At 42.5% G+C, this 22569-nt stretch overlaps 2 protein-coding genes across 2 annotated transcripts in view; both read right to left on the reverse strand.

Moving 5' to 3' along the window:
* Positions 1–11495, reverse strand: part of ITGA9 (integrin subunit alpha 9) — a 250241-nt gene extending 238746 nt beyond the window's left edge. Inside the window, exon 1 of the mRNA XM_039336863.1 lies at positions 10834–11495. Coding sequence (XP_039192797.1) covers positions 10834–11012 — 179 coding nt within the window. The 5' untranslated portion in view covers positions 11013–11495. The remainder of the gene's footprint in view (positions 1–10833) is intronic.
* Positions 1–22569, reverse strand: part of LOC120305282 (golgin subfamily A member 4-like) — a 162415-nt gene that overhangs the window by 8707 nt on the left and 131139 nt on the right. The window lies entirely within an intron of this gene.

Consider the following 22569-nt stretch of genomic DNA (forward strand, 5'->3'; position numbering starts at 1 on the left):
TTGTGAGGCAGGGAGGTGTTTCCATGCAACTAGGTACTGAGTCACTCCATGGTATCTCCTAAAGTCTAGGATTTCCTTTATTTCAAAATGTTGTTCACCCTCCACCATGATTGGAGGTGGTGGGGGAGATTTTTGGCCATAACAATGACTGATGCTCTCTTTTCAGCAAGCTGCAATGAAAAATTGGGTGTATTTGCCTGAGAGTTTTGGGTAATTCTAATTCTATTGTTACTGGGTTTATGATTCTTTTAATTGGAAAAGGCCCTATATATTTTGGTCCATGTTTTTTACAGGGTTGTAGGGACTTTAGGTATTTTGTAGATAAGTACACCATTTCTTCTATAATGAATGGTGTAGACTCAACCCTTTTTTTATCGGCTTGTGCTTTGTATGCCTGCCTAGCTTCATCTAGTGCTTTTCTAACTATTGGCGAGCTGTTTTGTAATTGTTCCATCCATTCTTTCAGTGATGGGATCGCCAGTTCGTTTGGGGTTAATTCTGGACCGGTGGCTATTTGAAAAGGAGTGTAACCTGTGCTGGAGTGGACTGCATTACTGCAGGCAACTTCTGTGAAAGGGAGTAGGTCCGTCCAATTTATTTGCTGAAAATTAATAAAACATCTTAAATATTGCTCAAGTACTGAGTGACAGCGTTCTGTTTGTCCATCCGACTGAGAGTGATGGCTAGATGTCAGTCCCTGAGCGGTCCCTAAGAGGAATAAAAATTCCTTCCAAAATGCAGACGTAAATTGCACTCACCTATCAGAGATGATGCGTTGGGGTGGCCCATGCAATTTGTAAATGTGCTGGATGAAAAGTTTCACTAAGGCTTTTGCAGTGGGAATCTTTTGGCAAGGGATAAAGTTCACCTGTTTGGAAAACAAGTCTGTGACCTTCCAGACAACAGTATTCCCATTGCTTTATGGTAATTCCGCTATAAAATCCATGGCTATTTCCCTCCAGGGGGCTGAGGGATTTGCCACTGTTTGTAACAGTCTGGGCGATTTCCCTTGCAACCTCTTTGAAGTTGCACACTTTGGGCAGCTGGCCATGTAACTTTCTATGTCCTTTTTTATCGATGGCCACCAAAATTGCCGTTTAATTAAGTGTAATGTTTTTACAAATCCAAAATGCCCTGCTGATTTTGTGTCGTGGCAAAGCTGCAATGTGACTCTTTGGGTTGTTGGTATATATAACTTTTCCCCCACCCAAGGCAACCCATCTCTCATTATGCACACATTTTTGTTTTTCTGGAACCATTCATCTGTTTCCAAACTTTTCCAGAATTCAATTCCGGTTTGGCTGCCCAGCTGTGGTTTTAATTTAGCTTGGGCTCTGGTGGTTACTGGCGCTGCCAATTCTGATTCTACCATCATCGGTTTAGAGTCGGTGGCTCACGTGCTGTTATATTGGAGCATGCGAGATAGTGCATCTGCCAGGAAGTTCTTTCCCCCCAGCAAATGCTTGAGCATAAACTGGAACTGGTGAAAATGCTGGGATCAGCGGGCTTGCTTGGGGTTGAGCTTCCTGGGTGTTTTTAGGGCTTCCAAATTTTTGTGGTCAGTCCACACCTGGAAGGGGATTTTGTTGCCTTCAAGGAACTGGCGCCATGTGAGTAATGACCAACGTATCCCGTATGCCTCTTTCTCCCATACGGGCCAGCACTGTTCTGTTTCCGTGAGTTTCTTGGATATATATGCACAGGGCTGCAATACCCCTTCATCATTTTCTTGTAATAGTACAGCCCCCACTGCCACATCACTTGCATCCGCCTGTATTACAAAGGGCTTATCCATGTCTGGGTGCCTCAGTACTGGTTCAGCAGAGAAAAATCTCTTTAATCTCTCAAATGCTGCTTGGCACTCCATTGTCCATGTTAATGGCTGGCTAGGTTTTACTGAGGATGCTCCCTTTGTTTTTAGTAAGTTCGTGAGGGGCAGGGCTATCTGGGCAAATGAGGGGATGAATTGGCGGTAAAAGTTTGCAAAGCCCAGGAAACTTTGCAATTGCTTTCTTGTGCAGGGTGGTGCCCATTCTAATACTGCTGTGACCTTCTGTGGGTCCATTTCAATGCCCTGTGGGGATATGCGATAACCTAGGTAGTCTATCCTTTCCTGGTGGAATTCGCACTTCGAGAGTTTGGCATATAGGTGGGCAGCTCGCAGTTTCTTTAAAACCACTCTGACTAGGTTGACATGTTTCTGTTTTGATTCGGTGAAGATAAGAATGTCATCTAAGTAAACCAGGACCCGCTTAAATAGGTGCTCCCTTAGAACGTCATTGATTAATTGCATAAATACTGCAGGGCCTCCTTGTAATCCAAATGGCAAGACTTTGAATTGGTAGTACCCCATTGGGCAGTTAAATGCGGTCTTCCATTCATCCCCTTCCTTAATTCTCACACGATAGTAAGCTTCCCTTAAGTCTAGTTTAGAAAAAAAATTCCCTTTCGAGAGGTGTGACAGCATGTCTTTCATAAGGGACAGAGGGTATAGGTTGCTTTCACTGATTGTATTCAGGGCCCTATAATCCATGCATAAGCGTAAAGAGCTGTCCTTCTTCTCTCTAAAGAGGACCGGGGCAGTCACTTTAGGCTTGGCTGGCTCAATGAACCCCCTTTCTAGGTTTTTCTTTATGAATCTTTCCATTTCCTCCTTCTCCTTTGGGCTCATGGAGTATAATCTGGGCTTCAGGAGTTTTGCCCCAGGCTCAAATTCAATGGCACAATCTGTGGGTCGGTGGGGGGGGGGAGCTCATCTGCCCTCTCCTCACTGAAAACCTCAGCAAGGTCTCTGTATTCCTCTGGTATTTCTGGTAGTCCCTTTTCCTCTCCATGGATGCTTTTTCTGTTCTTGATTCTGGCAGCCCTCCTTGGGACTTTAAGTCCATAGGGTTCCCCTTCAGGAATTTGATTTATGCCGTCCTCCAATTCACCCAGGGATTCCATTTTTTTAACCATTCCATCCCTAGGATCATTGGGCGTTCCATGCCTGGGGTCACCACAAACGTTATGTCTTCCTCATGTTTGTCCAGGGAGAGATATATTGGTAAAGTGGCTAGGGTAGCTGGCACCCCCTCTGCTATGGACCCATCTAACTGGCCAAATGAGATTGGTTGTTCCAGTCTCCTCGACGGAATGCCCAGATTCCCCACTAGCATCAGGCTAATGAAGCAGATGTCAGAGTACTGACTAATGAAGCACTTCAAAGAACTTTCAGGCATGTTTCCTAAAGTCTTTATTACAGAGCTACAAATTGCCGGTCACCATCATGGACGTTTTGATGCCAGCAAGAGGAAGTCAGATTCTGACATTAATATCAAGAGAAAAATCTGTCAAGGAGACTCATTATCACCACTACTGTTTGTCATAGCAGTGATTTCTATATCAACAATATCGAACAAGCCAAGCTATGGCTATCAAATATCAAAAATAATTTCCAGACTATCCTTTATCTTTTACACGGATCATCCAACTCTGTATGGAGAAACACCTTCTGAAATACAATAGTTCTTCAATACTGTGTATATATAGCCAAAATATTGCAATAGAATGCAGTGTTCCACTCTTACCATCAATAGTGGAAAAATAGGAAAGAAATCAAGATGCCCTATGAAAATGACAGCAGCGGGTGCAGCCAGAGTCTATTAAGGCTTTCACCTTCATGGCTTCAGGCATGGGAGGAATTAATATAGTCACTATCTTGAGGATGGGTGCGATGCGTCCACTTACCAGGGGTTCACCCTCTGAGCTGTCGTCTGATGCGTCCACCGGCCCTGCGGTGTAGGGTGGAGTTCTTTCCCCCTGATGAGCAGAGGTGGGGGATTCTACAGCTTCCATCATTCTCATGGCAGGTTTTTTTGGCTTAGTTGGAGACTTTCCAGATTTGCTGGTCGGTGATCTGTCTGAGTTGTGCTGGGGGGCTTTTGAGCGGCATTCTACAGCCCGATGCCCTTCTCTCCCGCACTTGAAACACCCCATTTGCTTCTTGGCTGTAGCCGATGGTTTCACTGGTTCGCGTGTCAACTCAGGCAGTGAGTGGCTCCATTGTTTTCCTTGGCAGTGTCTCTTCAATATGTCGATCTCTGCTTCCTCTGCCAAGATGTACCATTTCTCAAGTTAGTGTGGGTCCCCTCAGGGCAGGCAAGTGTCATATAGGTCATAATTTAGTCTGTCTTTGAAATGGCTAAGGAAGATGTCTTCCGGCCAGTTCAGTTTGCTGGCAATGGCCCGGAATTCTTGTGTATATTCGGCTACCGGGCATTTGCCTTACCTCATTGTTTTTATCCTTTCACGGGCTTTGCAATCAGCCAGTGGTCCTCAAATCGCCTTCTCAGAGAGGACATGAAACGGTTGAAGTCGTTGAGCTCTGGGCCATTGGAGTCGTGTAAGTTCACCACCCAATCTGCGGCCAGCCCATCCAGGGCAGATTGCACGATCTGGATATGGGCTTTGTCGCTGGGGATGTCCCGACTGTATTCCTCCATGTAGCTGAGGACTTGGGTTAGGAAAAATCCCAAGCATGTTGGCTTCCCCTTGAATTTCACGTCCAGTGGCGGGAGTCTTTGAATGGACCTGTGCCTTCATTGTTGGTGGTAGTGTCTTCCATCCAGATCACCATCTGTGGGTCAACGGGCAGTGGGGACTACTGGATCAGCAGATGTCCCCGGGGCTGCAGGTTCCACTTCCCCCTCAGTGTCTCTCCCTTTGCAGCTCCAGGAGCTGGGGCGGCCGTAGGGCTCAGAATTCTCCTCTCCTAGGGAGCTGAGAGTTCTCTTCATCAGGTCGATAGCTTTCTCTAGAATCCAGCCCGAGTACGATGCCCAGCTCCCTTCCTCTTCACTTGCGTGCAGAGATTTCTCCATCTCCTGCTTCCATTCTGGTTGGTTGGGCCCCCCGTCTCAGGGTCACCTTTCTTGATTTCTTTTCCCACTCGCCTTTCTTTCCAACGCCCATTGACCACCAAGGTTTATGGTCCCATGTCTCCACCACCTCTTCTCCTGAAGAATCTGACCTCTCAGATCTCGACATCTGGCAGGGTTTCAGTTGGGGCAGTGGCTCCCTTTCCGGGGAGTTTTCTTCCTTCCTTGCTCCGCCGTCTGACATGGTAATTTTTGCAAAGTCCCCTGGCAAGGTTCTCCCTTCCAGGTGGATTAATTCTGCAGGTCCTGTCTAATGTAAGGACTCACCCCACTTTGCATCTTAAGAAAACAGAACTCTTGGAATATTTCTTCCAACAGGCATCCTTTATTAAGAGAAAATGGTTGCAGGCGTTCTAGACAGGACCTGGGGCCCAAGCCCTACGGTTCAAGGTTTTAAGGGGTCCCCAGCAGCCCCACCCCACCCCACCATCTTTCCAGGGCCAATCCCAGGTGTTACATTTCCGCCCCCTTTTTCCTCACTGCCGATGGAAGGGAAACTTCAGAGAGGAGTAGATGAAAGCTGATGGCCCCATTGTTATGATTTAGTCTTTTTGGTGGTATCCACATTCAATCCCTTTGAACTTATACTGAAGGAAGTAAGGGCCATAAAACCCCTTTGTTCACCCCCCTTCCCCTTTATCGTATGACAGAATCCAGAGAGGGCAGAAATGGGGTTTTCCATAGTCGATAACTAGAGATGAAATATAACTGGATTCTGACAGGTTGCAGCAGTACCACTGCAGTCAGCCAATCATGATTTCCAATGTTCCCCATCATTTCCTCACAAGCAAAGTCAATAGGGATGTTAGCAGGAAGTCATATATCATTCCACTCCCATTGCTCTTTTACTCACACCTGGTAATTGTGTTTATTCTTTAGGTAAGTAAATACTTAAAAAAGGAACAGGTCATAGGTTATTTAGTTAATGATAATTAATCACGATGACTATTTATTATTATTGTATTATTTTCAGTACAGTAGGCAGTGAGTCACCAAATATCAACTTGCAAGAAAGTAATAATGAAAGAGAATTCTGCAATTGATAATTTGTTGATGGGATTTCTAAACTAAGAGGCATTTAGTTGGCAATGGAGGACAATGAAATGCTAATCAAGAAATGGTTAGATCCAACAGAATCACCAGAAACTTCTTTAGAACATAAAATCTAGAGTCTGCAGTATAAAGTTAAACTTTTACACACATTTAGTAAGGCAACCTCCTAACCAACCTCACATATATTAGCCCTTTGTGGTAATCCAGGAAAGAAGAATAATTATGAATATTAATGTTACCTTTATTAGGTACAGGATTATATTAACAGAATATTGAAAGTCTGAAAATACGTCTCTCCTCATCTCCTTTTACTCTCCAGAAAACTAGAGAAGACCCCTTCTGAAACTCTTCTCACACACAACCCTCCTTCTGTGGACCAAGATATATTTTACATGATGTTTGTCTAGTCTGCAGCACTTCCTTCTGTCTCCCAAGGTCATTCTTATATACCATTACACATATGATACCAGATTCCTAAATAGTTTTTTCTAAAAGAGCATCAATAGTGTAGTCTGTGTGCATACACACTCATACATGCAATTCCTATCAGCACAATTTATGCTATGAAAATCTTCACTAATGGCATCTTTTACCAGCATATAAAACACTAAATTTCTTCAATCAATGGGTGTTAGTGAATAATTTTAGCTTCATGGTTCCTGTCTCTTATGGCTATCCCACTTTTAAAAACAAGAGCCGCATATATACCATGAAATAGTAAGAAAGAGGTCTTTCAATCTCTTTCAATCAATTTCTTGCCCAATATTATTTGAGCATCTCCATATCAGTAAACACTCCAAAGGAAGTTGACAAGCAAAGTCCAAATGTCCCTGTGTATCAAAGACATGACAGCCATTCATTTTAGGGGCTGACTCTAAAGTTGAATGCATCTATTGATATCACAATGTGCTACAGTTCCAAGGCTACTGGTTTAAGAAATAGAGCACCATCTATCAGAAAGAAATACAGGCAAGCATTGTGAACATTTGCAGGAAGGCTGGCAAATGAGTCCTACCTTCCTTCAAAAGTTTCCAGGTAAATTTACCTTCATTTGATCTAGAGAGTTAATTACAGAGAATGCCTATTACAAGAAGAAAAATGCATATACATTCTTTTCCCCACAGCTGCTTGGATTTACATATAATAAACATTTCCCCAATAAATACCAAAATAGGGAGAAAGCTGCTGTGGGTGGCATAATTTTTAATCACTGCTTAAAGTTTTTCTCTCTTTGTTCTGTCATGGTCTTGTATGCCAATAGTTGTTTACAGAAGGCTGCATTCAGCTCTTTAACAGTTGAAACTGCAAGCACCATGAAAAGAATGTACCCTTGCCAAGCCTGCTGAAAGTGTGATGATCTACAATTCTCCTTCAACACAATTAGAGTGATTAAGGCAAATACTCAAACTATCTACTGCTCAGATTATGGGCTCTTGAGTGATTCCCAAGACACAGCTGAGAATGAAAATGGTCAAATGACACAGAAGCGCCACTTGATGAAACCTAAAGACACAATTGCTCCACTAGCTTAGACTCTGATTGTGAAGGAGAACCCTGGATGAAATGTCGGTGATAGTCATTCATTCATTCATTCAATATATGGAATCAATCAAAGGAACACTGAGAATCTGGGTTCACTAAGCCTATCCATGGGACCAACTTATTTTTGAAGGGTATATTCGTGGAATGATACAACCTAAATTCTCTGAATGTTAGGGCTCAGCAGAAATTAGGTGGAAATTTTGGTGGTTTAACACCACACATACTGTTCCAGGGGAGTGAGGAAAGCCACAATAGTTGATGCACTGATGCATAATGGACAAGGACATTCACTGTGATTCATTGTGAGAGAATGGTCTTATCTTTATCTTTAATACTTTTTTTAGATCTTACATTAGAGTTATCATGCCTTTTTACTCCATATGCATCTAGTTCATCATCCCTATGCCTACCAATAACAAGAAAGAATACTTTCACATACAAAAAAAAGTGAAAAGCTGGCACTTTACAATGTTATTTATATCCATCCACCACTTTCAACAGCAAAGGAAAAAAAAAGAATTGTGCAGTTGCACTGAGGAAGCTGATAAATTAAAGTTCAGCAATAGTTTCTCAAATCAACAGATACAGCACAGTATTATTTTTATTCAATGGCTAGGTAATAAATGACTATAGTACATATTATGCTGGTTTGTTTTTTTTAAGTAAGCACTGTTTCTAAATGTTTAATTTGCAGTTTCTATGAATAGTTCATACTTGTTCCATTTCACTATACCCAGAATGGAAGAAGGTTACTTTAACAGTTGGAAACAAATGGCCTTGGTAGTACTAGAGTCTAATTAAGCACAACTATGGCCTCTTCCTGTGGATCTTCTGTAGGAGCAAATACACAAAGACTTAAAAACAAATTCATAGTACTATAGTTGTGAGAGATAGCATTTTTGCTCAAACACAAATATAAGTTATACAATATTTTCTTGAACTGAAAATATTCACTCATGCATATAATAATATGACTAATACTACTTAATTCATAAACTGGCCTCTGCCAGTTTACAGTGGACTGTAAATCTCAGAATTTTCCACCAGATTTCAGTCTTGCAGGCAAGGAAATTCTGGGAGCTGTAGTCCCAACTTATCTGAGAGTGCCTAATTAGGGAAAACTAATTTAAGGCAAGGATTCTTCAATTGTAAATTATGAAAACTGATTCCTGCCTCCTGTGAATAAGACAATTTTATTAAACAAAATATAAATATATCACTAACTTTAAATAAATCTAGATACCTGTTTGGGATGCAAACTTTGATCATATTTCTTTAAAAAAATGTAAAACCTTGAGGTAGTTATGATCCCTGGGGGATTGTGACGTCCTGTATGAGAATTGTTATTCTAAAATATTAAGATTGGAAACTGATGCTAGACTTAATGGGCTGGTTCAGGATAGTAGCTCTTCAATTCTTACATTACAGCAGTGTTTCTCAACCTTGACAATTTTAAGGCATGTGGACTTCAACTCCCAAAATTCCACAGCCAGCATGCTGGCTGTGGAATTCTGGGAGTTGAAGTCCACATGCCTTAAAATTGTCAAGGTTGAGAAACACTGCATTACAGTGAGTTGCCAAATGCTATTTTCGATTTTAAAGATATCCTAGCTCTTAACCCCAGATATTTGCAAGACTCAAACAGATTCAGTTACTAGCATGTTTGCTCCTAGCTGCTAACCTCCCATCAAAACAATTTCCTGTGTACTTTCATAAAACTCAACAGATAAGTAGACTAACCCATTTCTTCACTCAATTCACTTTTGCTAAAACTTCTCACAAAATGATGTGTTTGGTTGACATATTTATCCATGATCAACTCCATTAACCCAGTTTTCTGGATTGGCACAACATATCAAATTATGAACAAACTACATGGGCAAAATTTGTGTAGCATTTCTGCTCAATTAAAACACGGCTATATACTCTAATCGGTAACTCAGTGAGCTTAGTGAACCACAACACCCTCTAAAGCACAAATACAGAACACAAAATGGTTCCTTATTATTAGATTGTTATCCATTCCCACAATCTACCTGAACCAATTTAAGGATCTTCTCTCTCATGAAGTTCACACATTACACTATCCCCAACACTCAATTCTTAGCATGCACACACATGCACATACACATTCAGATAAAGTAAAGTAACACTACCAGTGGTCATTTCATTAGGAAATTGCATCATCTTTAATATATGAATATTGTCTTATACATATATGCATGTACTGGGGCAAAAATGTTTAAAGGAAGCTAACAATCCATTTCCCTTCCAGATACTAAAAAGCAGCCAAACAACATTATTCCCTCATGCCTATGAGAGGAAGAAGGACCACCTGGCTGCAGAATTCTTATATTAACCATTTTTTCTCCTTCATGCAATCAATAGCACTCAAGATGTCCCAAATTTAATTTGAAACTCATTTGACTGAGTAAAACAGGGAATTGGTTTAAAAGCATTCCTTAAATATATCTATTGTAAATCATAACATAGGCGCCCAAATTATAGTTCTTCCCTGTCCCACAGGATTGGACTTGATTCCACAGATTTAAAGCACAAGATGGCAAATTGAGAAACAACAGTATGATACAGGAACCAATGTCTGCAAGGAATTGTGGGTTCTTCCCTGGAAGTTTTCTGCATAAGATCCATCTATTGGAGATGCTCAGTCTTTCATTTCTGAGAGCAAAATTTAACGGTTCACAAGACCATAAGGTAGCTTTTTATTGTGCAATCATATCCACAGGCTTTTATTGCACAATTCCCTCATCTTATTCCCGAGATCTCCCAAAGAACCCAGACTTTGCTGGTTTTCCTTGTAATTCTCCATATTTTCTACCACACCTTCTGTCTAGTTGCTATCCCCAAAATTGTCTTTAATGAAAAGCAAGAAAGAGAATAGCTCAGGGTGCTGGATTTGCAGGCAACTTAGCAGCATAAGCTTGAATTCAAACACAATATTCTTAGACAGCTGTGCTTAACTAGCCCTTTATTTACTTACTGGCATTGCATAAAATCCTGGACTATCAAAAAGTAATCAAAACGAAATTGGATAGTTTGTAGCTGAAAGAGTCGAGGAAACACCGGTTCGTCTTTGCGCATGTCTAGAGCGCTTCTAACCAGAGCTTTCATGGAAGCAACTGGTTCGTAAAAGTGGAGTTGGCTTAAAACGAACTTTTTAGCCTTTTTCTTTTACAAGAAGGGGGGGCGAAAGGAAGGGTTAAGATATATAAATTCGGCAAATTCACAGAAAGGCTGAGTAAGGAAAAGGCGCGTTCTTTTCTCTCTCTCTCTCTCTCGGAAATGATCTGATACTCACCATCGGGTATTGTCGTAGTAATGCTCTAGCACCGAGTATCCGAAGAAAGAGTTATTGGGTCCTTGATAAATCACGGGATGATCCAAATCGATGTTATAGGAATAAACCAAGGCCACGGAGAGCGTCGCGACTAGGACTTTAAATCCACCCCGCTTGCCCTCCCAGGGAAATCCAGCCATTCTCTAGTTTTCAAAGAGCGCCTTCGCACGCCGACTAAGAAAAGCCCTTTCGGGCGCTTGTTGGCTTTGGGGAAGCGGAAAGTTTCCGTGGCCGCCTGCCTGCCGCCCTCCCTTCGGCTTTGAGAAGGCAAGAGTAGGCAGCAGAGAACAAAACGTCGCCGCAGCAGCAGCAGCTTGTAGCATTCAAACAGCTCTTCGTCACAAACAATAAAAAAGGGAGGGGGAGCGATTAAGCCAAAGTCTCCGAGTCCGCGTCGTCTCGAGTAGCAGCGAAAAGCGCAGCTAGCGAGAGTTTAGGCTCTTTCTGAATCCAGAGCGCTACTTCAGGCCAACCCCAACCCAGGTCGCGTGGGGCCACCGTCCTCCTGCTCTGAGACGCAGCCGTCCAACAAAACGCCGTAGCCGTGGCGCCCTCTGGCGCCCGGCCTATGAGGCTGAGTAAGGTAACTCCTCCTGGAGCGTCGGCACTCCGCTTTTCTTAGCCGGTTGCGGATGAAGTTTTACATTCCACACTGCGTGGCTGTACTCGCGCAACCACACGGCGGTGTACAATGGAGCGTATGTAGCGCAATACGTTATACAAAGGCACTCGGTTGTGCAGATGAAGGCAGTTGGGCTTAACAAATCATAACTTAGTTAACTACGGTAGGACTGAATGATGGGAGGAATGTATATTTCCTATTTTTTAGCAGACCATAAAACCACTATTATCCATGGCATTGCCAAATATTCCCTTGCTGCTACAAGAATGAAGCAAAAAATGTCCAATAAAATTATATTTTTGCTGTTGCAATACCTCATGGTCACGTGTTCATGATTTGATACTTTTCCTGCTGGCTTCCCACAAGCAAATTGGAAGCCTGCAGGAAGTTAGTAGTGGGTCTCATGAAATCCTCACTTAACAACCCATGTCCTCAATAACAGTAATAGAGCCTGCCATTGTTATGCAGAAAAATTGTATGATGTTATATTTTACAACCACATTGCTTAATGATGGAAATTCCAGTACCAATTACTGTAGCTAAGCGAGAATTACTCACAAAAGCATAGATAAAGAAGCTGCTGAAATAGATTATTTTGTCTTAAGCTTTTAAACTGTTTGATTTTATAGACTTTGGTTATACACAGTTGGAATGGCCCCAGATAGTAATGAAAAAACAGCACTGGGATTCATAGGCCAGCCAATTTTAAGCAGCAAAATTATTATTTTTTGCCATTGTTTTGTATTTAGTGATTTTTAAAAATATTTTGCATTCTAGACATAAGTTCTCTTAAATCTGTCAGGCTGCTCTAGGGGTTCTTTATTAGTGACTTCTTTGCTTATTATCCTACAACCACTCAAGAATCTTAGAAATCTTTCAATAAAACATATACCTAAACATATACATGGAACATTTGGCAGAGTCCAGAATGTATTGACATCCTTAAAAATAAAATAAGATCCAGCCTTATTTTATGGACTGGTTAATAATAGTAGTAGTATTAATCAGAACAAAAGATTACATATTGTAGGGAAAGCACTCTCTCCTCTCACCTCCCTTTAGCATTTGAAATTTAACTGGAAGTTTATACATACATTTGCAGTTTATATTTTAATAAAGAAGAACAATAAATACATGAAGATAAAGGAGATATTTTAAAATAGAATGTTTTCAGAAGGCCTTTAGATCAGATGAATCCTGTTGAAGGAACTACAGTGTGTGCACAATTATTAGTCACATTGTATTTGTACTTTTCTTATTGAACAACTACAGTGCTCTCGGTCAATCCAAAATGTAAATAAACTCCAACCCCAAACCCGAATATTTAAGAAAATAAAAGTGAGGTTTTGGTTTTCTTAGGAGAATATATGTGCACAATTATTGGGCAACTATTAGTGTGCAAAATTAGTATGCAACTAAATGAAAAACAAAAATTCACCATCTCACTTGTTTATTTGCATCTGTTAAAGTGAGAATAAACAAACAACTCAAAATGTACAAATAAATATTTCTGACATTTCAACAAAAAAAAATAGTGAACAATATAGCCACCCTTCTTTTCAATTACAGCCATAAGCCTTCCATTCATGGAGTTTGTCAGTTTCTTGATCTGTTTGGCGATCAGTATTTTGTGCAGCAGCAACCACAGCCTCCCAGACACTGTTCAGAGAGGTGTACTGTTTTCCTTCAAGAAGGACCCACAAGTTCTCAATAGGGTTTAGGTCAGGTGAGGAAGGGGGCCATGTCATTATTCTTTCATCTTTAAGGTTTTTATTGGTTAGCCACACAGTGGAGTACTGCGATGGAACATTGTCCTGTATAAAAATCATGGTCTTCTTGAAAGATGCACTTTTTCCTTTACCACATTTTGAAAAAAGTGTCTTCTAAAAACTGGCAGTAGGTTTGGAAGTTGATTTTTGAGTCTATCTTCAATCTGAAAGGTCCAACTAGCTCATTTTTAATAATACCAGCCCATGCCAGTACCCCACCCACAGCTTGCTGGTTTCTGAGTCGAAGTGGTGCTCTGTGCCTGTTACTGGTCCATCCATCGGCCCATCCATCTTAACTCATCAAGAGTTACTCTCCTCAGATAAAAGACCAGAAATATAAATTACAGGCTTTCGCAGATGACTTGGTTTTTATTTTGGAGGAGCCACTGGAAACAGCACTAAACTTCTGCAGAAAATAGAGAAATTTGGAGAAGTGGCGGGGCTAAAAATAAACAAAAAAGACTAAAGTACTAACAAAAAACAACAGACAATCAAAAAATCCAACTTGCTAAAAAGACAAATCTTCAAATAGCTAAAAAAGTTAAATATTTAGGTATCCATTTAACATCAAAATATACAACGGTAAAAGAGGACAATTATGAGAGACTACTAAAACAAATAAAAGCGGATTTGGAGAAATGGAAAAATCTTCAACTATCATTGCTAGGAAGGATAGCGACCGTCAAGATCAGCGGTTCTCAACCCGTGGGTCGCGACCCCATTTGGGGTCGAACGACCATTTCACGGGGGTCGCCAAACAACACAGTCTGCCATTTTTTCCACCATTTTTTCCCCTTTTCCTTAGCTGTGCTACTCCCTCTTATTCTATTGGCTTTCAAAAGCCAATAGAAGACTCTCTTGAACAGAGTCTAATTCTATTGGCTTTCAAAAGCCAATAGGAATTGTCCAGGCTGTCTCTGCCCTGCTGAGCCCGCCAAAAGCCCCAGTCTGCAAACAGTGCTGCAAGGTGAACATTCTGCAAAGCTTCCCTCCCTGCTGAGCAATTAAAAAGTAAGTAAAAGAGGGCCGGGGATGGGAGGTGGGAGGCTGGTGGGCGCAGGGAGGGTTGCTGCCATGCGTGGGGCCCGGCGGGTGCTTTACTTGCCTTGCACTGGGCCAGCTGGTGGCCCAGCCGGTGGTCACCCTGCGCCGTCGCTGCCACGGCCACCCAGGAGCACCTGGGCCTGCCTGCCACTGCCCCAAACAGGCAGCGGCCAAATTAAGACTAGCGGGGCAGCGGTGGGCGCAGGGAGGGTTGCTGGCGCACATGGGGCCTGGCGGGTGGCTTACCTCCCTCTGGCTGGGCCAGCTGGTGGCCAAGCTGGTGATCGCCCTGCGCTGTCGCTGCCGCAGCCATCCAAAAACGCCTGGGCCTGCCTGCCGCCACCCCGAATGGATGACAGCCAAGGTAAGACTAACGGGGCAGCGGCGGGCACAGGGACGGTTGCTGACGTGCGTGGGGCCTGACGGGTACCTTACCTGCCTTGGGCTGGGCCAGCTGGTGGCCCAGCCAGTGGTCGCCCTGCGCCGTCACTGCTGCGGCCGCCCGGGAGCGCCTGGGCCTGCCTGCCACCGCCCCGAATGTGCGGCGGCTAAGGTAAGACTAGCGGGGCAGCGGCGGGTGCAGAGAGGGTTGCTGCCCGCGTTGGCCCAGCAGGTGCCTTACCTGCCTTGGGCTGGGCCAGCTGGTGGCCCAACTGGTGGTCGCCCTGCGCTGTCGCTGCCGCAGCCACCCGGGAGCGCCTGGGCCTGCCTGCCACCACCCCTTGTCAGCTATGCCTCGGCCGGTGCAGGGGGCAGCACCACGCATGCTGGCGCTCCCTGGCAGGGAATTACAGGTAGTCCTCGACTTACGACCGGGGTCGCAGCTATAAAAAGGTTGAGAACCACTGGTCAAGATGAACATCTTACCTAAGCTAATTTTTCTATTTCAAATGGTCACTGTTAAATTGAGTCAGAAATTTTTTAATGAATTAAATGCTACTGTGAGATTTATATGGCAAGGAAAAAAAGCAAGAATTAAAATTAAATTATTACAAGATTCCAAAGACAGAGGGGGCTTTGGGCTCCCGGACTGGAGACTGTATTACCAGGCAGCCATTTTGCTTTGGCTTAAAGAATGGATCACACTGAGAAATAAATGCCTTCTTTATCTAGAGATGTAGTGGAAAACCACAATACTTACATCAGAAGACAAGACCACGAAGGGCTGGAGAAAACAGGTTTTTATTTGTGCACAATGGTTCAGAGCATTCGCATGACAAATTCTGAACCCTGAGCTATTCTCAGGGAGTAATTCTTATAGCATTAACCACCCACGCCTTAGCCATAGGGTGGCTCTTATCTACCTTTGACACACTAAAACAGAGAAGTTTATATCTTGAAGCTACATAAGTAAAAAGGAGAAGTTCACACAAACGGTTGTCTTACCACACCTTTCTGCATGGGTGCTATCTTACAACATCTGTGACTTTTAGTTGACACTGACACTTCTTGTAAAATGGTTTCTACATAGCATGAACACATCTCTATAATTATGACACACAGGTTATATGATTTAGGTTACATTGCACAGCCAAACTTAATATCATATATTAACTATTATCAGCAACAAGCATTCCTATTAAGATATATTGAACTTCCTGCCCACCTCATTTCCTCCCCTTGAAACTTCACTAAAATCATGAGATTATTGAGGAGTTTCATACCTTGGAGGATAACATAAGGTAGCATATTCCCCTTCCTCTACAAGGGCCATGATCTGGGCTATGGCTCTTTTCTCGACGAGCATAGAGAGGCTCTTGGAAATGGTGCGAGTAACAATAGATAAAATACAAGGTAGAATTAGACAACCAAGGGCAATGATTCCCACGAGGGCTACGATGGCTTGCTTGGGAAACCAGGATGTAAATACTTGGGTAAAGTCAAAACCCTTCCATTCTTAGTCAGCATTATGGGTAAGTTGCCTCATTTCAGTGGTCAACTGCTTAATAACCTTTCCTGTCTCATCAATCTGCAAACAACAATTGGAAAGGTTGAACTTACCACAAACACCTCCTTCCTTTGCCAAGATGTAATCTAGGACCAACCTATTCTGATATACTGCTCTGCGAATCTTATCAGTAGTATCAGACAATATATTAAGAGCCTTATCCAAACATTGGCCTGCAAGATCCAAGACAGCTTGGAGTCGGATAATCCTGTTTAACATATAGATAAGTGTCCTGTAGCCATATGACCCATCCTCAGCCCACGTAGCCTGTCCATAAGAGCACACTATTCTTTCAGAATTCCAAACATTGGTCTTCTCATATTCAGCTAGCTCTTTACAGGGGAAATTGGAGAAGGCAGTTTCCACATCTCTCCTTCGTCTCAGCATCCGTAGGGGGTCATATACAGGTACACCTAGCAGCTGTCTGGCCCTGATAGGCAAAAGGAAGAAGGATGGTTTAATCCAACCTAAAATACAGGTTCCTGCCCAGTTTAAGGGTAGCCTCTCATAGGCCAAATTACCACAAATCCAATACATATTTTCTGGGGCAATCCACTCATTTTGAGTGCCCTTAAGATAGGGGAGCAGAGTTCCCTCAAATTTAGCGGGCTCTGGGCTGTGACCAGGGGAGACCCATTTTACATAGTCCTGATCCCAATATCCCAAACAGATTAGATGCCCTACTGGCACAGTATGATTCCTGAAGAAACAATTCCTCCCAACTAGGTTAATAGCCAAAGTCCACACAGCTCCTGAGAAGCGAGTTCGAGCTGTCACATTTCCAGCATTAAACATGTTGTTATAAATTTCAGGGGTGGCCTCTAATGCTTCCCATGGCCATTGCTCCCCCATGTTGGTACCACCACATACAAAACAATTCTTCACAGTGAGTGTTTTTGCCACCTCCTCAGCCATTTCAATAAACAAATTAGTAGCTGTTGTACTTATAGGGAGGGGGTCATCTTCTAGCTTCTTCAGATTTCATATACAGACCAGCCTAAAGACCTAATTTGCCCATCATAGATCCTTTCTACATGGACCGTGAGGGTCTTAGGGTCTTCACCAGTCCCCTCAATTCCAAATCCATATACTTTCAAAAATGGGTGAGTTCTCCTGATTTCCAGTTTTACCCAATTACTGTTTAGAACCCATGTGAGATCACCCAATCCTGAACAACCCTTATATCCACCTCCTGTGTAAGCACACACACATTCCCACCCTGAGCATTTTACTGAGCCAGCACACGGTAACCAATTATGGGTGATCCAGGAAGTGTCAGTAGTGCACAAATACTTATGGTTACTTTTCCATAATTTATGGCCATTGTGCCATCCTCTTCAAAGGAGACCTGCGCCCTTAATTTACAAAGCAGGTCCCTCCCTAGCAACGGGATTGGACAATCGGGCATGTATACGAACTGGTGGGTTATTGTTCTTCCCCCTATTGTGCAACTTAGGGGCTCCAAAAAAGGTCGCTGTAATATTTTTCCTGTTGCTCCTTGTATATTGATAGAGTGAGGGGAGGCTTGGCCTAGGGGTTGGGTTAGGACTGATCGGGTGGCTCCAGTATCCACAAGGAAGGGAATAGATTTGCCTCCTACTGTTAAACTGACCACAGGTTCTGGGAGGCGGGCTGAACCCGGTCGGCCTCAGTCCCATTCTTCTGTTTCTGCCAGGCCTATGAGGGGGGTCCTTGAAAATCCTTCTCTTCTTCCTCTCCCTCCCTGGCCTCATCTTGGATTACCTCTGAAGCTTCTGGCAAATCTTGCAAATCTTCCTCTTCCCTCTCCTTTTTCCTCCTCCCTCTCTCTTTCTGGACATTCACCCTTCCAGTGTCCTTCCCTTTTACATATGGCACACTGGTTTCGTCCTAACACCATTCCCCTTCCTCTGCCTCTTCCACCTCCCCTTGGCACCCCCATCATAGCAACTGCAAGCAGCTCAGCCTTCCTTTGCATTTTCTGATCCCTTTTCTTTTCCTCCTCCTTTTCCCTATTCACAAAAGTCTTCCAGGCTACTTCCATCAGCTCACTCATGGGCTTCCCCAGGGCTCCTTCCAATCTTTGCAGCTTTCTCCGAATATCAGGGGCGCTTTGTGAGATAAAAGCCATGGCAAGCATTCTAGCATTGTCAGGTTCTGTTGGATCAATAGGGGTGTACATTTTGTAGGCTTCAAGCAGCCGAGCATAAAATGTTTCTGGACTCTCTGTGGCTTCCTGCACCACCAAAGATGGTTTAGACATATTGACAGCTGGTTTCCCTGCTGCACAGACTGCCTGCACTGCTAATTGCTGATAAGCCTGCAATTCTTGGAGGTCACGATATGGATTCCATTTAGGATCTTTAGAAGGGAACTTAGCCTCGACATAGTCTTCAATGGTGTAAAGTGAAGGCAAATCGGGCTTCACAATTTTTGCCATTGCTATTCTAATCTTTTCCCTTTCCTCCAGATTGAACAATGTTCCCATAAGCTGTTGCATATCCATCCAATTGGGGTTGTGGGTGTCTACAATGGTCTTAATCAAGTCTGCAACTTCATTTGGCTTTTCACTAAACGGCCCGTAATGAAACTTCCAGTTGAGAAGATCTGAAGTGGTGAAAGGCACATGTTGGAACAGAGGAGCAGTTGCTGTATCTGTAGGATCGTCTTTATTAACAACCAATTGATCCACTTGCCTGAGGGGAGCGTTCAGAGAGACTAGCTCTGTCCTTGCCCTGGTCCTTTCAGCTATTGGCTCCTCTTCCTCCCTTCCCTCCATTTGCTCTTCCTTCTCCTCAGTCCCAGAGCTCCCTTCTGCTGCTTGGGACGATGGTCCTGCTTGGGCTCCTTGATCCTGGACTTCTACTGGGGCTGGTGGTCTTCCCTGACCTTTCCTTTCCTCAAGATGGAGGCCTTTTAGCATTGGGGACAGCATGTCCAGGCGCCACATGGATCCCAATGCTGATGATGACCCTGGGGTTCCCCTCAATCCATGTGGAGGGATGTACGGTGGTGGATGTGGCAGTTCTTCTGGACTACTTGGTAGAACTGGAATGGGCTTTTTAGCCTTTGGAACTGGCAAGGTGCGTGATACTAGAAGTCTACACTGCTCTTTGTTACACTTTTGGATCCATGGGGGAAGTCTTTGCAACAAGCCAAGCCACACATCAATATAGGGTGCCTGGTCTGGGTGCCCTAATGTGGGATTGAACACTAGCTGGTGTACCTTTTGTGTAATGTATGGATCTAGTGTCCCTGTGCTTGGCCAGCCTACGTTAAAGCTGGGCCAATCTATCTCACAGAAATTCCTCAACTTATGCCTGCTCCACTTAATACCATAATCCTGTGTCTCATAAGCAGACTTAAAATGCTGTAGCATGCACCCCAATGGAGTAAGGGGTACATTTTCACCACCCCCCATGAGCCTCCCAGGGCACCAGACAAGACAAATGAGGAAAAGGGATGAGAGGAAGGTAAGAGGTCCTTCCACTCGGGATAACACTGAGGGTTTCACTTATATGCGCTAGACCCAGGGAGCCGGAAACTCAACGGTCACCGATGGGAAATTCAAACGCCATTCACTCACAACAAACACACACAACAATCCTCCCACCTTATCCTAAAGAGAGGGTGATCAGTCCTCTCCTCCGTCCCTGCTTACAGGAAGGGATTCCCTATTTCCCTTAATACTTGCCTGCAGGCGAATCCTCTGTCCTGAAGCCGGCTGGAAAGATGCCTGGTCTCCTCACCCTTCACCAGTGGTTCTTGGAGTGGCCAACCGCCGATGTCAGAGCCCTGTGACACAGGGAAGTCCCTCAGAAGAAAAGGTCCGATGGCGCCTGGGATGTTCCCCCCTCACTGCAGGCTTCTGATACCGGGGTGGGTCCTCCAGAGAGCCCCAAGACTCCTTGTCTGTCCTGCCGCAGTCGCCAGATAATTGTAGTGGAAAACCACAATACTTACATCAGAAGACAAGACCACGAAGGGCTGGAGAAAACAGGTTTTTATTTGTGCACAATGGTTCAGAGCATTCGCATGACAAATTCTGAACCCTGAGCTATTCTCAGGGAGTAATTCTTATAGCATTAACCACCCACGCCTTAGCCATAGGGTGGCTCTTATCTACCTTTGACACACTAAAACAGAGAAGTTTATATCTTGAAGCTACATAAGTAAAAAGGAGAAGTTCACACAAACAGTTGTCTTACCACACCTTTCTGCACGGGTGCTATCTTACAACATCTGTGACTTTTAGTTGACACTGACACTTCTTGTAAAATGGTTTCTACATAGCATGAACACATCTCTATAATTATGACACACAGGTTATATGATTTAGGTTACATTGCACAGCCAAACTTAATATCATCTATTAACTATTATCAGCAACAAGCATTCCTATTAAGATATATTGAACTTCCTGCCCACCTCAGAGGGACATGATTTGCAATTGAGTTAGCATGTGTTTTTGTGGTATGAGAAAAATAAAGTACATAAAAAAATCACGTCATAATGAAATGTATTGCTTTCAGACTGGGAAAGAATTAAACAAAAAATCTACATGAAAATACCTGAGTGGCTTTCGACAATGGAAGCTTTTGCTTATCCAAATTTAATTAATTATGACAAACTTGTTATCTATAAAGATATTTTGGGCAAAGATGGAAAACTTAAAGACAGACAAGTTCTTCAGCAAGATGGTATTGACTTAACATGGTGGTCTTATTTGCAAATTCAGACAAGATATGAAAAAGATGCAAAATCTACAGGATTTTGTAAAGAACAGACACCATTAGATAAAATACTGCTAAAAACAGACAAAAATTTGATTAAAAAACTTTACAAATTTTTGTTAAGATGGAAGAACAAGTAAAAGAAACAATGATAATATGGGCAAAGAATTTTGGATATTCTATAGATTTAGAAGATTGGCAAAAACTTTGGGATTGAAATATCAAACTTATAAACGCAGCTGCATATAAGGAGAATTTATATAAAATGTTTTATAGATGGCATATGACACCAGTTAGATTAGAGAAAATGTTTTAAAATATATCAAATACTTGTTGGAAATGTAAACAAAACCAGGGACTTATTATCATGTCTGGTGGATATGCCCTAATGCAAAGAAATATTGGTTTAAGATTCATATATGGTTAGAAAAGATGACTAAAATGCAGATAGAATTTAAACCCGAACTATTTCTACTAGGAATACTAAGATCTAATTATGGAAAAGAGAATGAATACCTAATATTACATGTATTAACAGCTGTGAGAATAGTATTTGCTCAATTTTGGAAAAATGAAAAGCTATCACCTGATCAGATTATTATCACAAAAATATTGGAATGTGCAGAAATGGATAGATTAACCTTAGAAATCAAGGAGAAAGAAGACACAATTTATTTTAAAACGTGGGAAAAATTCTATCAATGGTTAGCAATATGGCAGAATGAGAAAAGGTTATGAAACTAAGATAAATGATACTTTCTATTCAACTTTTATGTTATTTGATTGTTGTGAATACTTTTATATTTCCGATTTTACCTATAAGTAATTATAATTAATAAGTACTATATCAGTATTTATAAGTAATTATATTCAATTAGTATATATTGGTTAATTTCTCATTCTTATTATTACTAAAAAATCTATTCAACATAGCTGTTTAGTATTATATTAACTATGAATATTCAACATGTAAACCCAGACAGTAGTCTGCTTGCTAAAGTGTTGATTTATTGTTGGGGGTAACCCCACTATTGTATCTATCCCTACCTTTGGTTTAATCCTTGTTGTTTATCCTATGTTATACCCCTACCTATTTTATTCCCTCCCCATCCCTATAAAATCCAATCCTAATCCTTTGGATTAGGTTGGTAAACACCCCCCAAGGACCGAGACATAAAACATTACAACGACATTGTCCTCCTCCCCTACATCAAAGGCACCACAGATAAAATCAGCAAAATTCTCCACAAACGCAATATCAAGACAGCCTTCGGCACCAACCAAAAAAATAGCCAACATCTTAAGAAACCCCAAAGACAGGATCCAGCTAGAAAACCAAGGAGTCTATGAAATATCATGCAAAATCTGCCCAGCCACATACATTGGACAAACTAATAGGAGAATAAATGCACGCATCGCAGAACACAAGAACGCAGTCAGAAAAGAAGAAAAAACTTCCTCCCTCTTCCAGCACCTTAAAGCTACAGGACATGAAATTGATTTTGAAGGAACCAAACTAATCTCCAAGACTGAACACCACAACAAGAGAATAATTATGGAAGCCATCGAAATAGAAAAACACCCCCACAATATGAATACACG

The sequence above is a fragment of the Crotalus tigris genome, unplaced genomic scaffold, assembly GCF_016545835.1.
Source record: "Crotalus tigris isolate CLP2741 ecotype Arizona unplaced genomic scaffold, ASM1654583v1 scf7180000017666.379230911805:20528666, whole genome shotgun sequence".
In the NCBI taxonomy this organism is placed as follows: Eukaryota; Metazoa; Chordata; class Lepidosauria; order Squamata; family Viperidae; genus Crotalus; species Crotalus tigris.